This window comes from Narcine bancroftii, chromosome 2, assembly GCF_036971445.1.
Source record: "Narcine bancroftii isolate sNarBan1 chromosome 2, sNarBan1.hap1, whole genome shotgun sequence".
Taxonomy (NCBI): Eukaryota; Metazoa; Chordata; class Chondrichthyes; order Torpediniformes; family Narcinidae; genus Narcine; species Narcine bancroftii.
Window position 1 is genome coordinate 39,535,337 of NC_091470.1, and position 21,165 is coordinate 39,556,501.

The following is a 21,165-nucleotide window of genomic DNA, read 5'->3' on the forward strand; positions in this document are numbered from 1 at the left end:
TAACATAAAGATAAAAAATGAAATATGGGAAAAGTTATGCTCTGGAACTATGAGAAATACAATAAACATGAGGTTATGCATGATACAATATAATTGGTTACACAGGCTCTATATCACACCCAAAAGGTTAAATTAATGGGACCCAACAGTATCAGATAGATGTTTTCACTGTAAGAAGGAAATGGGAATAACAGTACATGCAATTTGGGCATGTGAGAAAGTGGAAAAGTTTTGGGAAGATCTAAATCAGGTATTAAATAAAATCACAAAAAGCAACATACCAAAAAATCCAGAGATCTTTCTTCTAAGTAATATAAGAAATAAAGAATTAGGCCTCAAACTGGATGAAGCACAAAAAAGATTTATTATGATAGCCTTAGTTGTAGCAAAAAAATGTATAATGTCAACCTGGAAATCAGAAGAGAGCCTGAGAGTACAGCAATGGTACATGGAAATGAATAAATGTATTCCATTGGAAAAAATAACATATAATTTAAAAAATAAAGTCACATTATTCGAACTAATTTGGGAACCGTACATGGAACACAAAAGAGGGGGCCTACCGCAGACCTCCACCCCCTAAAATGATAGAATGAAAAGAAGACTAAATGAACTGACCCAGTGTGTAAAAGTAGCTGACACATATTTCTTGTTTATTTTCATTGTGTGATGACATTGTTGAATGGGTTTATTGTATATGTTGAACGTTTAATGGGTTTGGAGGGGGGTGGGAAGGAGGGTGGGAAGGGAGGGGGGAAAAAGGGGAGAAAATGACACTGTATATATTCAAGAGGGAAATGTTTGTGTGTATTTTGATTAATATGGTTCATAGTGTGAAAAATTAAAAAAAATGTTAAAAAAAAGAAACCAGATTCAGGTCAAGGCAAAGTCCATGAATGACTCATAACTTTAAGCATTCACACCCTCCATTAGCAGTGTACTGTTGCTGCCTTGTGTTCTTTCTACATCTAAACCTGCAACCTCCGGCACCAAGATGGAAAGGGGAACTAGACACAGAAGAATGCCATTACTCATAGGTTTCCCTCAAAGTCATACACTATCCTAACTTACAAATGTATCACTGTCACTGGAGCTAATCCTTTAGCTCCTCACCCAGCAGCAAATGTGTAATTTCACCTGAAGGACAGTAGTGATTGAAGAAGGCAGCTCACTGTTATCCTGCAGCCATTCTACATGTTAAAAGGCCTGCTGTGGACATCTCTGTTGACAGGTGAAATTTATTTTTGAGTTCCTTTTTCCAACAATTATATTATCCATGTATATTCTCCTAATTAAGAATTTTACTCCAGACAAATACATTTCAGGCCAATTTACCAATCTTATTAAGAGAAAAAAAAATACTGTAATGTATTTGTATCTCTGCTACATACTGAGAATCCTTTCCGAGCTCTGCGTGACTATTTTTCATTCAGCCTATCTGTGAATTCTCTGACTCCCCAGGTAGTTTGTAACACCTTGTCCATCACTATCACACTTGTCCCCCTTCCTTGTTTCCCTTGACCTTTGTGCTGACCCAAAACAATCTTTGGTAAATGAAAAAGCCAAGTGCAATACACGAAGTATTGGAGAAACTCAGCAGGTCACACAACATGCATAGAAAGGCAGTCAACGTTTTGCACCTGAGCTCTTCGTGGGGAACTTCTGTGTATTGCACCAAAACAATTTTTTTTTTAGATTCTTCTATGTAAAATATTTTCCTAATTATTGCACTCTCAGTGTATAAAACACATCTGTTCTCACCTGATTGTCTTTGATTATAGCCTGCCATCACCCTAAGCTAGTTTTACCACACATTCTTCTCTTGAGTGTGTGGCAAGCATGGTCTCTCTTTGCTTTAATTCACTCTTTAAGAATAAGTCATATTCATACCATCACACAGTCAGAACGACCAATGGTCCTCTTCCAAATCCTCTAACCTGCTAATGGAGGGTGTGAATGCTTAAAGTTATGAGTCATTCATGGACTTTGCCTTGACCTGAATCTGGTTTAGGCCACTTGCTGAAAATGATCTTGAGAAATATATTTTAAACATAGCTCCAATGACAGAAGTGCAGTGTGTTCCAACACTGGCAGCCTTTGTTTATGTGATGGTTCAGTGAGTGAAGCAATCACAAGATTTCTGTGCATGTTGATGGGTATTTCAGTGGAATGTTGTTTGGTTTATCATGTATTTTAAGCATGAACATAACATCTTCCCACCTGCACTTCACTGGGGCCATGGAAGATGTTTGGGAACAGGTTGGAAAGTGCTTCCATTTTATTGCCAGGATATTGACTTGCAATGACATGTGGGAGCAATGTTGAACCAATTTCACGACCATATTTTGTAAATCCTGTGCACAATAGGAAACTTCTTTTCAGATAAATGGAACATTGGTAGTTCAAAGTGGAGCAGCTTTAATCAGAAACTTCAGAATATATGTCAAAGTATGTTCATTGGATTCTGATAGAAAGTTAATTATTCTTGAAGCCAATGGGCATGGTTTAATAAAACAATAATTACTGGGTTTCTTTGATGCAATGAAAATCCTCTGACTTTCCCAGTTCTTCTTTTGTGGCTCAATATTTTCAAAGCTTTTTAATCCAGTAATAAAATTTAGATTTTTCTTTGAAAAATCTTAGGATGACTGAATAACAGTGTGCATGTATTCTAGTTATTGACACCTAAAGTTAGCACACTCCCTCACAAGGCAAGAAGATCCATCACTTGGACTCTTGGGTAATGGGGATCAAATGAGCACCGCTCATACCAGAACCTTCACAGACCCAGAACAAAGATGGCCTGGTTTCCCTTCTGTTCATTTCTATGGAAAAGAAACCAAGTAGAGTGCACCACCTTCATGGCATTGGCTTTGCAATGTGATCCGGATGCCCCTGATGACAAGCTGGTGGTTCTGCACAGAAGCTTCAGCAAATCAGTGCAGTCAGACTTCTACTCCTGCTGCCGTGGATCACGCTGCATGTGGCATCTGAGCACAGCACTAAGCTGAAGGGCTGTATGTATTTTGGAACAGGTCCCTTTGCTAGATACAAGGTAGGTCTATGTAGCACAGTCCATTAGGCTGGCTATGCACATTCTTGTACATCGAGCACAGTCCATTCAACCTTTTGTACACACTGCTGGTGCCACCATGGGATAACTGCAGACCCTTCCACAGTTGGGTGTGAAAGATCCCCAGCCTCAATCTTAATTCTTCCTCCTTCCACAGATGCTGCCTGACCTGGTAAATGTTCCCAGCACTTTGTTTATTGCAATGTTCCATTATCTCTGTTGCTTTTATGTATAAGGTCATCATTTTGAGATTACAGAAATGTATTTTAATTATTTCTATTTAGACGTACTGGAAGTCTGTTCAAGCTGTCAGCAGGTTGTCAGTCCAGAGCCAAGACCCTAGGCCATGCTCTCTGAGGCTGAATCACTGCTCACAGATCACGCCACTTCATGAAAGACCGAAGGGTGGCAGAATATTCAAATCTATATGGTTGTCAAAGTCAAGAGAAAATGCAGGGGTAATGAAAATATCCATGGTTTTATTTGCATTCCAGTATCTAACCTTTTAAGTCCAATCATTTAAATCGAAGCTCTGAACCAACCAATGTTCTCTGAACTTTTGTGAACTACAGACCTCAGGTCAATCAAATCTTATTCATTCTTTGAACAATCAGGCTGATCATGCACATTACAGTATCTTTATTTTCTTTAATTTTTAGACCTCAAAACAATCGACACTCTGGAGCTAATGTTAAGAAATGATTCTACATCAGAATATCTATTTATCCATTTTATCAAATTGTTTGTCAGGAATGTTTCTGCCAAATCAAGAACCAGTGCAACAGCAAGTTGAAGCTTCTTACAAAATGAAGCTGCTTAGAGAAAGAGGACTGCTAATTTGGGTTTCAAAATCAATATGAATTCAAAGAACAGAATGTTATTGCCCGTGTATTCATTTCATTAGTCCAGTCACCTTGTCAAGGTGCAGCATTCTCATTAGTTTTAACAATAATGTTCTCACAGAATGAAATTTTGTCTGCTTTCTATAACTAGACACATTGTCAAATATTTAAACATCACCCTGCCATATCTCTTGACAAAAGCCAGTGCTTAGATCCAGAATAGTTATGTCCCATTATGATCTGTATACAGCAGTATAGACATAAAAACCTGGTCTAGCCAAACCACATGAACGTTCAATAACCTACATTAACCTACAATAACCTACATGGAAAATTAATTCAATTATCTCACTAGAGAAGTGCACACAAGATTACTTTTGCATTTAAAGTGATTAAACCAATCCTGCAGAAAATCATACTTCATTACATAATATTTTTGAAAATTATTTGAAAGAATATCACTGTCCAAACTTAGCATTGAGTTCACAGCACATCTCCCTAACCAGTGCAGTAGATGGACTGCAGTTGGGCATCAGCAAGCACTTGGGTCACTAGCCCCAATTCAGCTCATTTTGGTGACATAATTCCACCCCTCCTCCCCATCAATTCTCACCTTTCCTCTCTCATCCAGATCTACTTTACACCTTTTGTCTATCGGTCAGTGCTCCTCCCCCAGCCATTTCTTTCCTCGCCACTCTTTTAATTCAGACTCCTGCCTGCTTTTTACTCGCACCTCGAAGAAGGGCTCAGGCCTGAAATGTGTGCCATATATTAACTCTTGTGAAGCTAATGAGACCTGCTGTGATCCTCCAGCACTTCTGTGTTTTTACAACAATTGTAATAAGACTTCCAATGGCATGAAGCAAGGCTGTGTTCTCGCACCAACCCTCTTTTCAATCTTCTTCAGCATGATGCTGAACCAAGCCATGAAAGACCCCAACAATGAAGACGCTGTTTACATCCGGTACCGCACGGATGGCAGTCTCTTCAATCTGAGGCGCCTGCAAGCTCACACCAAGACACAAGAGAAACTTGTCCGTGAACTACTCTTTGCAGATGATGCCGCTTTAGTTGCCCATTCAGAGCCAGCTCTTCAGCGCTTGACGTCCTGCTTTGCGGAAACTGCCAAAATGTTTGGCCTGGAAGTCAGCCTGAAGAAAACTGAGGTCCTCCATCAGCCAGCTCCCCACCATGACTACCAGCCCCCCCACATCTCCATCGGGCACACAAAACTCAAAACGGTCAACCAGTTTACCTATCTCGGCTGCACCATTTCATCAGATGCAAGGATCGACAATGAGATAGACAACAGACTCGCCAAGGCAAATAGCGCCTTTGGAAGACTACACAAAAGAGTCTGGAAAAACAACCAACTGAAAAACCTCACAAAGATAAGCGTATACAGAGCCGTTGTCATACCCACACTCCTGTTCGGCTCCGAATCATGGGTCCTCTACCGGCACCACCTACGGCTCCTAGAACGCTTCCACCAGCGTTGTCTCCGCTCCATCCTCAACATCCATTGGAGCGCTCACACCCCTAACGTCGAGGTACTCGAGATGGCAGAGGTCGACAGCATCGAGTCCACGCTGCTGAAGATCCAGCTGCGCTGGATGGGTCACGTCTCCAGAATGGAGGACCATCGCCTTCCCAAGATCGTATTATATGGCGAGCTCTCCACTGGCCACCGTGACAGAGGTGCACCAAAGAAAAGGTACAAGGACTGCCTAAAGAAATCTCTTGGTGCCTGCCACATTGACCACCGCCAGTGGGCTGATAACGCCTCAAACCGTGCATCTTGGCGCCTCACAGTTTGGCGGGCAGCAGCCTCCTTTGAAGAAGACCGCAGAGCCCACCTCACTGACAAAAGGCAAAGGAGGAAAAACCCAACACCCAACCCCAACCAACCAATTTTCCCTTGCAACCACTGCAATCGTGTCTGCCTGTCCCGCATCGGACTGGTCAGCCACAAACGAGCCTGCAGCTGACGTGGACTTTTTTACCCCCTCCATAAATCTTCGTCCGCGAAGCCAAGCCAAAGAAGAATAAGACTTCCTTACTCCTACAGTCAAATCACCTTGCATTAAAGGTTAACATACCATTTCACCACTTGATTGCTTGTCTAATTGCCTTTGGCCATATATAGATCCCTTTGCACATCAACGTTACCCAGTCTCACCAATGAATTTGGCTTGTCTGTTCTACACAGTAAAGTGACTGATATCATATTGCATTTGCCATGATCTTGCCCATTCCCTCAGCTTGTCTTCACTTCATTTCCTTTATAAATTCTGGTCCTCCCTGGTTCTGAACCTTCAGCAAACCTAGAAATATAACTTTTGGTTCCTTCAGCCAATTCGTTAAGAAAATACATTGCAACTGGCTGGGACTCATATTTGCCACCCTCCAATTCACAAAACTTTATAGAACTTTAGAAAATGGAAACAAGAGCATCCACTATCTCCATAATCATTCCCTTTAAAACTCTGGGATGACAACAACTGGACCCTTGAGATTTTTAGCTTTCAAACTTACTAACATCCCCTGTACTAGTTGTTGACTAACACTCATTTCCTTTTGCTTCTCATTCTTATATGATTCTTCATCTATGTTTTACAGAGTTTGTTTGCCTTCTTCTGTGAAAATCTACAAATCCCGCAGTTTCCAGATATTTTCTCTATAAAATAGCTCATTCCCAAGTTCTGTGTGGAAAATAAATCTTAAAACAGAAATCATAAACTTTTGGAGAGTTTACAAATAATTTCAATAAAGAGGCTAAAATTTGTTGCATTTATCTCTGCCATCTGTATTTCTCTGCCATTGGTAAAAAGGATCAATTCAACACATTTAGACAAGTAAATACCTTTAACTTGCTGTGGTTGAAACCTCTGATGATGGTAGGATGGCACCTTACTCCGTGGTAAACAGTGATTTTCAACAATAAAACCCAAAGGAGAGTGGGCCTCCCCAGCAGAACAGACAAGGGCAGAAAAGGAATGAATTTTGAAGTACCAAACAACAAGTACTGTGCCTCAAAGAGCATAAAAATATTCAGGATGGGTACCTGTGACAAGGAAGCTGCATGTGCCAGCACCGGCCTCATTCATGATGCTGCAGTTGTAAACTCCATAGCTGTCTTTGGAGAGATTGTCCACCCTGATCTGCGTATAATCCTGTGACTCAAAGCGTCCTGTTAATAAAACCTTATTTCCCAGTTTCCACTCAAAGGTCAGCACACGGGTTGGATAAGCTTTCAGCACTTTGCAGGTCATGATGATGCTTTGCCCTTGACCCTGCCGCATCTCCAGAAACATAGGCTCCACACTTGGGGGATCTGCAAAATGGACAAACAGACTTGGGTCACGGCAGGTTTGAGTCTCCATGGTCAATAAAGAATTTGCAAAGACATTGCTTATCAATAATTGCTTTCTCTTCAGAAAGCTGAGTTAATGGACAGACTATTATCTATAACACACATATCAAACTCTGGCCCGCGGGCCAAATTTGGCCCGCGATATAATTATATTTGGCCCGAAAGATCATTTTAAAAATGCATTAGAGGTGGCCCGCTGGCCGCCTCCCCAGTATAGAAAATGGAAACAGTAATACAACAAATTCCAGAATGCATTGGCGTCAGCCTGCTAATTGCCCCCACCTCCTCTGTTTACGTTGCAGGGTCTCACCGTGGACTCTGGTTTTGGGGCCTGGCCGGTGTCAGGGGAAGCCAAGGCCGCTTCCCAGCGCCCGGAACCGGAGGCCTCGGGCCTGACCTCGCCAGGACCATTGCCCACTCCCCCTCCCTGCCGCAGGCTGACCCGTGACTCACGGTGACGGGGCCGCTGATCCGCCGAGATGCCGCCCTGCAGCGAGAGCCGATGCCCCCACACTGTCGTTGTCCAACCCGATCGCCCGCAAACCCCGCCCTCCCGCACACAGGCCTGAGTAAGTATTATGAACTTTAATCTCAGGATAAAACGATCTTCCAATAGTTTCATGTCACAGTGATAAATATATTCCTGGTTAAAAATGGTCCTGCACCTGGGTACAAGCTCATTAGGCATAAAACTTGAAAAGTGTGTAAATCAAAGGATATCTGTACCAATGGAAAAAGGGCATGGCAAATAACCCTGCTAGAGTTCATGCCCACAATCAGTCACCCATTTGATTGTTTCAGGAATCATGTTATTCTCCCACATTCTCAATAGCCCTCAGATTTTACTATTCGACAGCACACTAGCAACATTTGACAAATCCTCTATAGAGAAATATTATTTATTGAATATTTTATTTCTCATTTGTTAATGCTTCTGGAAAGAGTTTATCCAAAGCTATTATTAAACATTTATTTTAATAAGAAAAAGTTTAACGTTACATATGTTGAAAGAAGAGAAAACATGCAGATGTTGTTGAAAATTTTCAATAAATATTTAGTTCGGCCCTCGACTTAGTCCAAGTTTTTAATTTTGGCCCTCCGTGAATTTGAGTTTGACACCCCTGATCTATAATAACCAATTTGTCCACTTGCACTGGATCTTTTCAGAAATTAATCATGAAACTGAAAGAAAGACTTATACTTTTGGAGCATCTCACAATGTAACAGCACCGATTCACCACAGCTTACAAACAAATAAAGAATGCACTCACTCGTTTTATTCAGCCACACCATGAAGTCAACTTTCTTTATTATTCACTCGTCACATCATTGCATTCTTCAACTCCCCAAACACCACCCAGCTAAACTCCTCTGATCTTCTCATTGGCTCACTGCCACACGGGTGATCCTTACACTCTCACTCTCCTCCTCCCATGGCTGAAATCCATCATCCTAACACACCCGCACATGCACGCTATTGCTCACGCGCGTAGCGTCACTTATGCCATCAGTGGCGGCCGGCACCGATCGCGATAAAGGTAAGTACGCGGCCACGCCTATTAAGATTCTCAAAATGTTCCCAAAACAATGAATCAGACTGCTCAAAGTAACAGCTTCAAGAATACACACACTGGTAGTAATATGCAAATCAGCCATCAATGTCTAGCAGAGAAGAGATTTGTTACCCAAAGGAATAATGTCACAGATTTAATTGTTTATTTTCAAAGCCCCACAGGTTAGTAATCATTTGCAAATCATCATCAAGAGCTGGAGCAGCTTTGCCATTAACTTTGCAAAATAAAACTTCTCACCTTAAACCTCATGATGATCCTCACAAAGCTACTGTATTTGCAAGTTAATTGCTGATAGGTTGTCTATTAAGAGCACCACAGAAAAGTTAAGAAAAATACTTCAAGAAATATGTATCCAAAAGCCCCTTCACACCCAACTGGTGCCTTGTTAGGTTTCTGCACTATCTCCCTGCCAGATTAGCTCCGATTTCTTTCAATAATTGGCTGTTCCTCATCCATTCCTGTATTCCTGCTCTGTGCCCTCTACCCCTGCATAATTTAGGTGGTCTGCACATTTGCCTGTTTAATGACCCTCCCCCCCCCCCCTACTGTATTTCCAACTTTGTGTTCGATTCCATTGGCACATTAGCTAAAACCCTTCATCTGATCAGTACTCCTATTCCTATACAGGTATTTGCTAGCATACAACGTCAGAGAAAATAAAGAGATTATAACCTTGGAGTCATGCATTTTACTTTGCCACCTAAATTCAAAATGACAACATTACCTCAGTTTGCCTATATCATCAGTACCTAAGTGAATTCGGACTTGTCAGCCACAAACGAGCCTGCAGCTGACGTGGACTTTTTACCCCCTCCATAAATCTTCGTCCGCGAAGCCAAGCCAAAGAAGAAGTGAATTACAACCACTGACTGCTTAACCTTCCTTTGAAGATCATCTGCAACTGTAGTGAGACATCTTTGACTGGGGCATCAGATTATTGATTGAAGGCATGGTCAATAATAGGTTCCATGATGATTGAGAGCAGATTGATTCATTTGCCAAACTGGAATTGTCTTGCTTTTTGTGAACAGAGCATATCTTGTCAAATTTCCATATTGTTGGGCAGATGCCAGTTTTCTCTATGCACTAACAGTTCTCCTGGAGGCACACACTGTTCTGGAGTGCAGATCTTCAGTGCTAGGCTGTAACTTGACCTGTGCTTCATCCACTCCTGTCAGCCATTCTTCAACATCACATTGAATGAATTGATTTGGCTGTAGTCTGGCTTTCATGACATTGAAGATTTCATTCCATTACGGTCCATTTGACACTGCTGCCTGTATGTGATTGCAAGCGCTTCAGCTTGCATGATAGAATTTGTATAATGAGACCTTAAAAGTTGGACATGGGATGTAATAATGGAGAAACAGCTCAAGTAAATAATGCCACTGATAATTTCATGAGGAATGGTGAGAAATTCTGAAGAGTTGGTCTAGACCACTGGTTCTGATGCCAGGAAAATACTCTCAGGAGAACCATATTAAAGATTTTCCTGAATTAACACCTATTTAGGGGAAAGCAACATGCACTATTTCAGGCAAGAGGCAAGATAAGATATAATCATTCAATTCAAGGATGGAGGATACTCCAACAGCATCAGATAAATCTGCAGGATCAACACTGGTTCCACTGCAAGAGTAAAGAATATGACTGCATTAAAATAAGACAATTTGTATATATGTTAGATTGGTGTTTTTATAATCTGGAAACAGTACAGAATAATTCAGCCATGATGCAAAATGACACCAATACCTAGCCTGTCCAATGGTGATGCACGACTTGCTGAGTTCCTCCAGCAAGTTGGTTTATGCTCCAGATTTCAGCAAGTGCTGTCTCTTGCGACTGCAGTGTAATTGTTGCTTTAACTCTTTCACCCTTTTGTTTTGTGACTTGTGATTAACTGCCCTTTTGGGTACAGTAAGTTGCAGCAAACCAGATTGTGGCAAACCCTTGAATAAACTATACACACATTGTTTCTGCTCTGTGTGTCTCACATGTATAAATCTATACGCTTCACAATGGACCTCACTAAAGTTACTGTTAGAACCCATTGACCGCACATACAAACCCTTGAGACCACATTTTATAGTTGCTACTTGATCTATGCTAATATGGCACCACAAAAAAATTGATTCTTTGACCGATGACTCACTTTTCTAAGGTCTTAATTGTAGCATGGGGTGAGCTTTCCAGTTCATTGAGCATGAAGTGGTTGAATTATGTGAGTGGGTTACATTTAAATCTCTATCTTACTCCCTCCTCTTCCTAGTTTTGTCATAGCCCATCTTAATTTGTGTTTTGCACTCAAATCTATCCTTCCATTGATTTTATCAATCTTCCTTTATTTGTATTCATTTGGTATGCTTTCAGCTATTTTATTACAGCAAAGTGTTTGGTAAATCAGGCTTTTATTTTGTTGGTTTACAGCTAGCAGAACAAAGAGTCCTAAATCTCTCAGCATGGGCAATACTTAAGCCCAGCTCTCCTAAAAGCTTCTTATATCTATGTCATGTGAAAAGGCTAGACCAACTTATCAATGTATTCACAGATATCTTCAATATCTCACTCCAGCAGGATATGGCATCCACCTGTTTCAAACAGGTGTCAATCATACTGGTGCCCAAGAAGAGTGTAGTGACCTGCCTTCATCAGAAGTGATGGATTGTTTTGAAAGGTTGGTGTTGAAGCATTTCAGCTCCTGTCTGAGTGGTGACATGGATACCTTCTAATTCACCTATCGCAGCAAGAGGTCAACAGTCTCACTTGCTCTACACAAAGCCCTGGAACACCTGGACAGTAAAGATGCTTTCATCAGGAATGCTCTTTATCAATTACAGTTTGGCATTGAACACCAACATTCCCTCAAAACTGATCAGCAAACGCCAAGACCTGGGACTCAACACCCCACTGTGTAATTGCATCATTGATTTCTTCACTTCCAGACCATAATCAGTGAGGGTGGGTGAGAACATCTCCTCCACAATCTCCATCAGTACCGGAGCATCCCCATTGTTACTTCAACAATTCTTAAGGTCCTCTAACTTGTTGTCCAAATACCAGCTCAAAAGGGCTAAAGCCTAATGTAACAGACTCTCTTACTGCAAACAAAAGCAAATAGACACATTCATGAGCAAACTTAAGCATCCAAATTCTGCAAAACAATTGAATTAGATAAACAAACTGGGCCAATGTTTTGTTTGAAGTTACCCTCACAAGAGTCGGCTTGTACCGTTTCATGGGTCCTTAGGAGTTCCATCAACAACCAGTACCGCTGGTGAAGGCTGTTCCTTGCTAAAAGACAAGTTCTCACATTAAGGTTTTTACATGTTAATGTGGCAACTCTGTTTTTTATGAAGTGTTTCGGGATAATGACAAATCCTTACTCTCAGGTTTAACACCAGAACTCTGGTCCACTAAAGAAGAATGTAAAGCATTTGGCAGGTCATCACAACCTGAGTCTTGTTTTGGACTTTCATAGATTCCGGTCTCTTTTAAATCAGTCTGCACAGCAGCATCTGCACTGGCAAGCTTCTTAGCCAAAGTTCGCCTCACTGCACAAGCTTGATATATATTAGAATCTGTCTTTGTTTCATCAATGAGTGGCTTAGCTGTCAACCTCACTGCAGGAACAACTTCATCCTCTGCTAGGCCATTTCCTAATAACAACAAAACTTTCTCCACTGGTAAACTGGATCAGATCCCTATAGTAACAGGTTCATTAACTAATTTTGATTTCAACATTATCAACTTCGGATCACACCCCCACCCCCCCTCCCCAAACCTCAATTCAAATTTTTTTCACCCACGGCAGTCTTATTGCCAAACTTCAAAACACTGTCCAACACAAGTGACTGGGCAGTCCCAGTATCTTGAAGAATTTTCACTGTCACTTGTGGTGATTCTTCCTTTACTGAAACCAAACCTTCTGAAACAAAATATTTGAATTCATCCCTAATATTACCAGCAGAATTTTTTCTAAAAAAAAAATTTGTGTTTCATCTCTTTGAATATCGGCATCTGGCACTGCCTCCTTTTCTCTCTTTTCTTCAGATGGAACAATTTGCTATCATGTGACCATGTTTCTTACAATAGTGTCAAAGGGGACCCAAAGGTTTTTCCTTTTCTTGCCTCCCTTCTACTTTACCCCAAGTACTACTTCCCGCTTTGTTTTCTAACTGACTTGGATAGTCCATATTACCCTTTGGAAGGTTCTACTTGGCACAAATTTAACATTGTGAGTTGAAGCATACTCATCCGCTAACCAAACAGATTCCTGCCAAGTTCCCACTCCCTTTTTATCTAAATATGCTTTTATGTCATTAGGCTCTGTTACAAGTTCTGTTATAGTCATCATTTATAGCCTTTGACATATGAAAAATCCATATATGACTTGCTCTTCAATATTCTCAAATTCCTGATTTTTTGTCTATAAGCTTCTGTAATCATTTCATAAGAACAGCTTGCTTTACAGTATCATAATCAACAGCTTGATAGATTGGAAGGGCAGAGTAAGCCTCCTGGGCTTTCCTTTTTAAACACACTTTGTAACATAAGGGTCCAATGGTCTTTTGGCCATTTTAAACTCACAGCAACTTTCTCAAAATGCTGGAAGTATTTCAATCTCAGCATCATCAAATGGAGGAACTAATCTAAACTCCCTGCTACTCATAACCCTCTCACTAGTATGAGAAGGTGGAACTCCAAGTGTAGATAAATTTGGGTTTGGTCAAACTTTTATAAACTAAATCAACGCACCATTTAATAGCGTATTCTGGCAACACTTTCCCTTTTTGTGCAATTAAAGCTCATGTGTGACCTAATGTGCCATGGACTAAATTACATCAAGAGAAATAAAAAGAAAGGAGGGATGCAAGAAGCTGGAGGGGGCAGAGAAAGTGGGAGAGGTGGAGAAACAGGTAGAGGGAAAGACAGGTAGCTGGAGAAGCTGTTAGATGGGAGGGGTTAAAGCAAAAGTAGTAACTGATGGACAGATATCTGTTCCATTTCAATTGGCGAGGTCTAGTAGACAAGGCTGTCCCTTATCCCCAGCTGTACTCATTTTAGCTATAGAGCCATTAGTAGAGGTAATTAGGAGTGACTTAGAAATTAAGGGGTCAGGAAGAGTATAAAATTAGTTTATTTTCAGATGACATTTTAATAAATCTGACAGAACCGGAGACTTCTTTACAGAAACTACATCTAAATCCGAAAGAATATTGTTAAGATTTCAGGTTATAAAATAAATTGGAATAAAAGTGAAATTATGCCCCTTACACAAGGGGCTAAGGCAGAAATATCTCCTTATAAATAGATTTTGATTATAAAAACTATTATAAACAATAGAGTTGATGTGTAGAGAGGGACAATGTTATTCCAGCACTGTTTGAAATTGGAAACAAAACCTTTTGAAATGTAATTTACTGCATTGAATCCAGACTCACAGTATAATTCCAATGAAGCGGCTTGAGTGATCCAGCAGTAATTAGTGACCCTTGATTGATCATCTTCAGGAAGAATGCCCTACTTTTAGTTCTGTGCCACAACTTAATGCTGAAAAAGGCAGTGCATGATGCACAGAAAAAAATCAGCATCTAATTGATAGCAATTTGGTTTGCCGAATGAAAGAAATTCTCTTCATTCTAAAATTAGTTATCAGAAATAGTCATTTTTCTGTGGTAGTAATTATTTTTAAAAGGAATCTTAAGATGCTAAATTGATCATCAGTTTATTATATTTGAGTCTATTTATAAAATGCCTAGCTTCAATTGCTTGTGACCTTTTAACTTAGACATTAAGTCACATAATTGTTTATTCACAATGTATTCATTGCAACTTTTATTTTCAAAATAAGAACATGATCAGCATCACAGCAGAATGTGCTGGTTCCCATCTCAATTTCTTCCAATTTCATGTGGAATATTCTGCACAGACTCACTTCTATGATCACAAATAATTCAATAACTTAAAGTTGAATTTCAATAATATCATTTATTATTTGATCTCCCATTAGATACAAGGCCAAGGCATAGTTGATAAATACCCATCTTAAAAGGAATTTTTTTTTTAGAATTGTAATATTAAACAGACAAAAAATGTCATCTTATTTTAACCCATCTGCTTGATCGATTTGAACAGAAGATGATAGTCACTTTTTCACTGAAGTTAAAAAAAGAATCAGCCAATTTCTTTCTTATGGTGGAATGGTCATTGTGCTTTTAGTGGATACTTATACAAAAATTTCCTCCTTGCAATTTTTTCCTCCCTTTGTATTCAATGCAAACTTGCTCAGTGCGTGAAATTATATTGCTGAATCAGGGCTTGTTTTTATTGCAAGCAATAGATTTGACTGAGACTGTGCTGATTCAGATAATTCACTTTTCTTTTAATGCTTGTGTTTAGTACTGTAACACATAATAAATTAGTGCTGCGTTGCTAGAGGCACATTGGCTCAGCTGAGACATTAAAATGAGGCCCTCTTATTGACCTCGTAAAAGGCAAAGGTATCCCAGTAATATTTCAAGGAAGAGCAATGGTTTCCACTTCTGCCCTTGCTATGTACTAATTGACATTTTCATTGCAGCAATGCGACAATAAATTTGAACTTGAACTTATTCTGGCAGCACTTTCCCTTTTAGTGCAATTAAAGCTCATGTGTGACCAAATGTGCCATGGACTAAATTACATCATTGTATGGTCTCAAGAGGAATACAAAGAAAAGAGGGGTGCAAGAAGCTGGAGAGGGGCACAGAAAGTGGGAGAGGTGGAGAAACAGGTGGAGGGAGAGACAGGTAGTTGGAGAGGCCATTAGATGGGAGGGGTAAAAGAGAAAAAAAAGAACAGGAATAAGGAGAGATAGAGGTGGAACGTGTAAAATTCGAGCTAAGGCTGTCCAGGAATATGATGTGTTTTCAACTTTATGTTTGGCCCTACCCTGGCAGTGGATGAGGCCCAAGACAGACATCTTGGTGTAGGAATACTGATAGGAATTTAAGTGGTTGGCTACAGGGTGTTCCCACAGACAGAGAGTAGGTATTGGGCAAAGTAGTTACCTAATCTGTGTTTGGTCTCACCAATGCACAGAAGACAACACCGAGTGCATTGAGTACAATAGATCAAGTCGGTCAATGTTCTAATCCTACACCAGCACCATTCCCCAACTCTTTCTCCACTACATCAATGCGATCTCTTATATCTATGTACAACTCAGCCATTTTATTGACTTCACTACCAACTTCCACCCTGCCCTTTTATTTACCTGGACTGTTTCTGACACCTCCCTCCTATATCCTGAACCCTCGATCTCTATTTCAGAAGACAAATTATCCACAGACATCTAATATAATCCTATGGATTTTCACAGCTGCCTGGATTATACCTCTTCATAAGCTGTCTCTTGGAAGGAAGTAATCTTTTCTCCCAAAACCTCTGACTCCATTGAATCAGTTTCCAGGATGAGTGCTTTCCACTCTATAACAATTAAAATGCCCTTTTTTAAAAAAATAAACATGGACTTCCCCTCCTACTGTTATTGATAACATCTGTACCTCTTCCATTTCTCATACTTTTCCCCTCACCCCACCTCCTCCCAGGCAGAACAGTGAAAGAAACCCTTTGGTTATCACTTTCCAACCCACCAGCTTCCACATGAAACATTATCCTCCAACACTTCCACCAACTTCAACACGACCCTACCACCAGCCACATCTTCCCTTCTCCAACTCTATTAATTCTTCACAAACATCAGTTTCTCTGAGACTCTCAGGTCCACTTTTCCCCCTCACATCCCCCCAACCCTCCTTGGGTATTCCCCTCTGTAATTGTAGAAAGTGCAAAATGTGTCCTGACCTTTATCTAGCAGCACAAATAGTGATTTCCCCAAAAAATGCCTTTATATACCTTTATATCCTTTTTGTATGGATAATCATTTTTTGAGGATTTGGAGTCAAATGGGGATTAAGAAAATAGAAAACTGTTTTGAAGGTGGTAAATTTATTACTTTTCAACAAATGAAGGAAAAATTTAAGGTCCCAAATAAGAATGTTTTGGTTGTTATCAGGATAAGGCTTTATTTGATGATAAATTAAGTCATAATTTGATACTACCTAAACAGAATGAATTAGAATTATTGATATATAAAGGTGGCATAAATAAGTTTATTTTGGAGATGTATAAATTACTTCAAAAAGCAGCTCCCAAGCTAATAATTCATAAATAAAGGTTAAGATGGGAGGTTGATTGAAATAGATGAAAATGAATGGATGCAGTTATGTAAGGAAAATATGATGAAAATTATTATTATGTATGGACTGGTTCAATATAATTTTTTTACATCAATTATATATACTCCTCAAAAATTAAAATAAGTTGAAACCAACATTATCAGATTTATATTTTAGATGTGGTCAGGAAATTGGTTCATTTTTGCATTCTACTTGGGAGTGTCCAAGAGTAAAACCTTTTTGGTTAGAGGTTTAAAAAAAAACTTTAGGAGAAAATATTAGTGGTAATATTTACACAGGATCTGTTATTATTTTTGTTGGGTAATATTAAAGTGGTTAGTCATAAATTAAGATTAACTATGCATCAAATTGAATTTTTACAATTATCTTGAGCTGTTTCTAGGAAGTGCATAGCCATTACTTGGAAATCAAATATGGACTTAGGGATGAAGAGATGGCTGAATTGTATTTTTGTATTCCTCTTGAGAAAATAACTTATCATTTATGTAATAAATATCATTTCTTTAAAATGTATGGAGCCAATATTTACAATATGTTAGCTTGAAAATTTGAAGGACTCTCTGAAAACCCATCCTGTTGATAACCCTCAGTTCATTATTTGAATTGAGACTTGTATTTCTTTTTGACATTCTCCTAACTTTTTTATTTTTCTTTTCTTTGATATTTTAGGGGAGGGTTGGGAGGTGGGAAAGGAAGTGGGAGGAATGAAGGAGGGTTTTCATTCATTTATATATATATTTAAAAAAAAAAAATATATACACACACATATATATATATATATACACACACACACACACACACACACACTCACATTTTTACTTAATTTTTTTAGTTTATTCAATATGTATACATGGATGTGGTTTTTAAAATTCTAAAATAAAAAGTTCAAAAAAAAAAGAACAGTACCACAAATAGGCCTTCCAGGTGAGGTAGGGCCTTACATGCACATCGTCCAAACTAACCTATTGCCTTCAATGTACCTGTACATCAAACACAGATTGTGTAATTGTTTTGCCGAACACCTGTGCTCTGTCTATGGATCTAAGTTTAAACTCCCAATTATTTCAATGCCTTCACTTTTCTCGCACAGTCAGGTTTATGTCTGGCATCAGACATTGCCAAAGTAAAGCCAAACGTAAACGTGAGTTCAATACATCATATTCCTCTTTGGCAGCCTCAAACCCAACAGCACAAACATATGTTTTTTTTTATTTTAGGTAACTTCCACCTCTAACTGGTTCTGTTATTTTCATGTCTGCTTTATCTATTCCTATACTTACTTTCGAACTTGTCTCCTTTCTCTCCCTCCACCTCTCTCCCCATCTCTTCTACTTCTGTCCAATTCCCAATTACTTCTTAGCACCCCCTGAACCTCTTCAGCCCCCCATTTTATGTCCCCTTGATTAAAACCAGCCCTTCCTTCTTTTGTCTTGATAAAGGGCCCTTACCTGAAACATTAGCTGACTATTTCTACCCAGGGATGCAACTGAGTTCCTCCAGCAGATCATTATTTGCTCAAGGTTCCAGGATTTGCAGTTCTTGTGTGTCACAAGTTGGTGTCTATTTCATGCACTCACTGTGAACCACTGTTTTTTAAAAAAATTATTGAGCCGTAACCAATGGGAAAAATGAAGTTAATGCTACAGAATAGATTTTGTAGATGAACCAAGACAAAAACTGTTATCTTCCTCAGGAACAACACTGTTTTGTCTTGTCTGGTAAGGTTTAAAGATCATAAGACAGTGTAAGAGATGAATGGAAGCAAGTGAAATCAGTGTCAAATCTGATTCCAAAAGAAAAATAAAAAGGAAGGAAAAGTCATAAAGTTAAAATGACATGCAACTAGAAGCTCGAGACAGTTGTTGCAGAGTGCACATACTTTGCTAAAGGGTCACTAATGTGTAGGAGGCCAGAGCATGTTGAAATGCTCCCCTCTTGACTGGATGGGTGTAATTGAAACAATCCCAAAATGTCTGACATCATCCAGAACCAAATAACCTGCTTGGTTGAGATTCTATGCATCAATTAAAACTCTCATTCCCTCCACCAGTTATGCACAGCAAGTGCATTGTATATCATCTGCAAAATGCAATGTGATTACTCACCTAGGCTGGACTGATGACACAATAATGTCCCCTGTCTCTAAAATAAATACACAGGCAGCACAGTCAACACAGGTTCCTCACGATCCACATCATCCTGTCTTCAAAATTTATTACAGGTCCTTCACTGCTCTATCTAAATCCTAGATGCCCCTATCCAAGATTAGTGCAAGTAGATCATCCATGGTTCAAAGCAATGACTTTCAACGTCTCTCTCAGGGGTGATCAGGGATAGGGAATAAATACAGGGCTTGTCCACATTGAATTAATAAAACAAGATTAAACCTGCTTGTACAACTTGTGCCATGATGATTACTCCCCTTAAGTGACCTACCCTACCTACCCTTCTTGCTCCAATTTGGACTGAATGAGATTTAACCGTGTCCTTTGACTCAAGTATTAATATCTCCACAAGATTGGTTCATGGTGTGGCAGGGACATTGTCTTCTATTGCCTGTTGGGTTTGAGGCTGCCAAAGAGGAATATGATGTATTGAACTCACGTTTACGTTTGGCTTTATTTTGGCAAGTTCTGCTTTCTGCTGTTGCTCTAACTTACAGATGATTGCTTTTAGATGTTGTAAATAATCTTGAAACAGTAATATGACCCAGCCTGAAGAAAACTGAGGTCCTCCATCAGCCAGCTCCCCACCATGACTACCAGCCCCCCCACATCTCCATCGGGCACACAAAACTCAAAACGGTCAACCAGTTTACCTATCTCGGCTGCACCATTTCATCAGATGCAAGGATCGACAATGAGATAGACAACAGACTCGCCAAGGCAAATAGCGCCTTTGGAAGACTACACAAAAGAGTCTGGAAAAACAACCAACTGAAAAACCTCACAAAGATAAGCGTATACAGAGCCGTTGTCATACCCACACTCCTGTTCGGCTCCGAATCATGGGTCCTCTACCAGCACCACCTACAGCTCCTAGAACGCTTCCACCAGCGTTGTCTCCGCTCCATCCTCAACATCCATTGGAGCGCTTACACCCCTAACGTCGAAGTACTCGAGATGGCAGAGGTCGACAGCATCGAGTCCACGCTGCTGAAGATCCAGCTGCGCTGGATGGGTCACGTCTCCAGAATGGAGGACCATCGCCTTCCCAAGATCGTGTTATATGGCGAGCTCTCCACTGGCCACCGTGACAGAGGTACACCAAAGAAAAGGTACAAGGACTGCCTAAAGAAATCTCTTGGTGCCTGCCACATTGACCACCGCCAGTGGGCTGATAACGCCTCAAACCGTGCATCTTGGCGCCTCACAGTTTGGCGGGCAGCAACCTCCTTTGAAGAAGACCGCAGAGCCCACCTCACTCACAAAAGGCAAAGGAGGAAAAACCCAACACCCAACCCCAACCAACCAATTTTCCCTTGCAACCGCTGCAATCGTGTCTGCCTGTCCCGCATCGGACTTGTCAGCCACAAACGAGCCTGCAGCTGACGTGGACTTTTTACCCCCTCCATAAATCTTCGTCCGCGAAGCCAAGCCAAAGAAAATGAAATCTACAAATGTTTTTTTTCCTAGCAAGAATTACAAAAACCTCGTAATTATTTTTCTGAAAGGTTCTTTTCACTTTTGGTCAGTGGGCATGACACATAATCAATAGGCTTTTCCTGACCACTGCCTATGATGTGGATAATCAATGTTGCAACTCAGTCATTGGAAACTTCACAAACAGGTTTGACACGTGACTTCCCTACTGGCCTTACTTCCACTGATTACATACCACTTGCTCATTTTCTTTTCCCTCTGCCACAGTTCATCCTTTGTCTACAGAGGTGAAGCAAAGTGGATTCCAACACTGTGGCAAGGTCAGGGAAAAGAATCAACAAAGCACCAATCATACCTCAAACCGACCAGGATTTATAGTGTCTTTAAATGGCTGCATCCTTCTATTGCTTGCTTACAAACTAATATAAATTACTTCCTTCAGCACATTCTTTGTGAATGAC

General features: G+C 40.1%; 1 protein-coding gene across 3 annotated transcripts in view; it reads right to left on the reverse strand.

Moving 5' to 3' along the window:
• Nucleotides 1–21,165, reverse strand: part of mdga2a (MAM domain containing glycosylphosphatidylinositol anchor 2a) — a 615,537-nt gene that overhangs the window by 285,228 nt on the left and 309,144 nt on the right. For all 3 annotated transcript variants that reach the window (XM_069916370.1, XM_069916371.1, XM_069916372.1), the window contains exon 11: nucleotides 6,980–7,249. In XM_069916370.1, coding sequence (XP_069772471.1) covers nucleotides 6,980–7,249 — 270 coding nt within the window. The remainder of the gene's footprint in view (nucleotides 1–6,979; nucleotides 7,250–21,165) is intronic.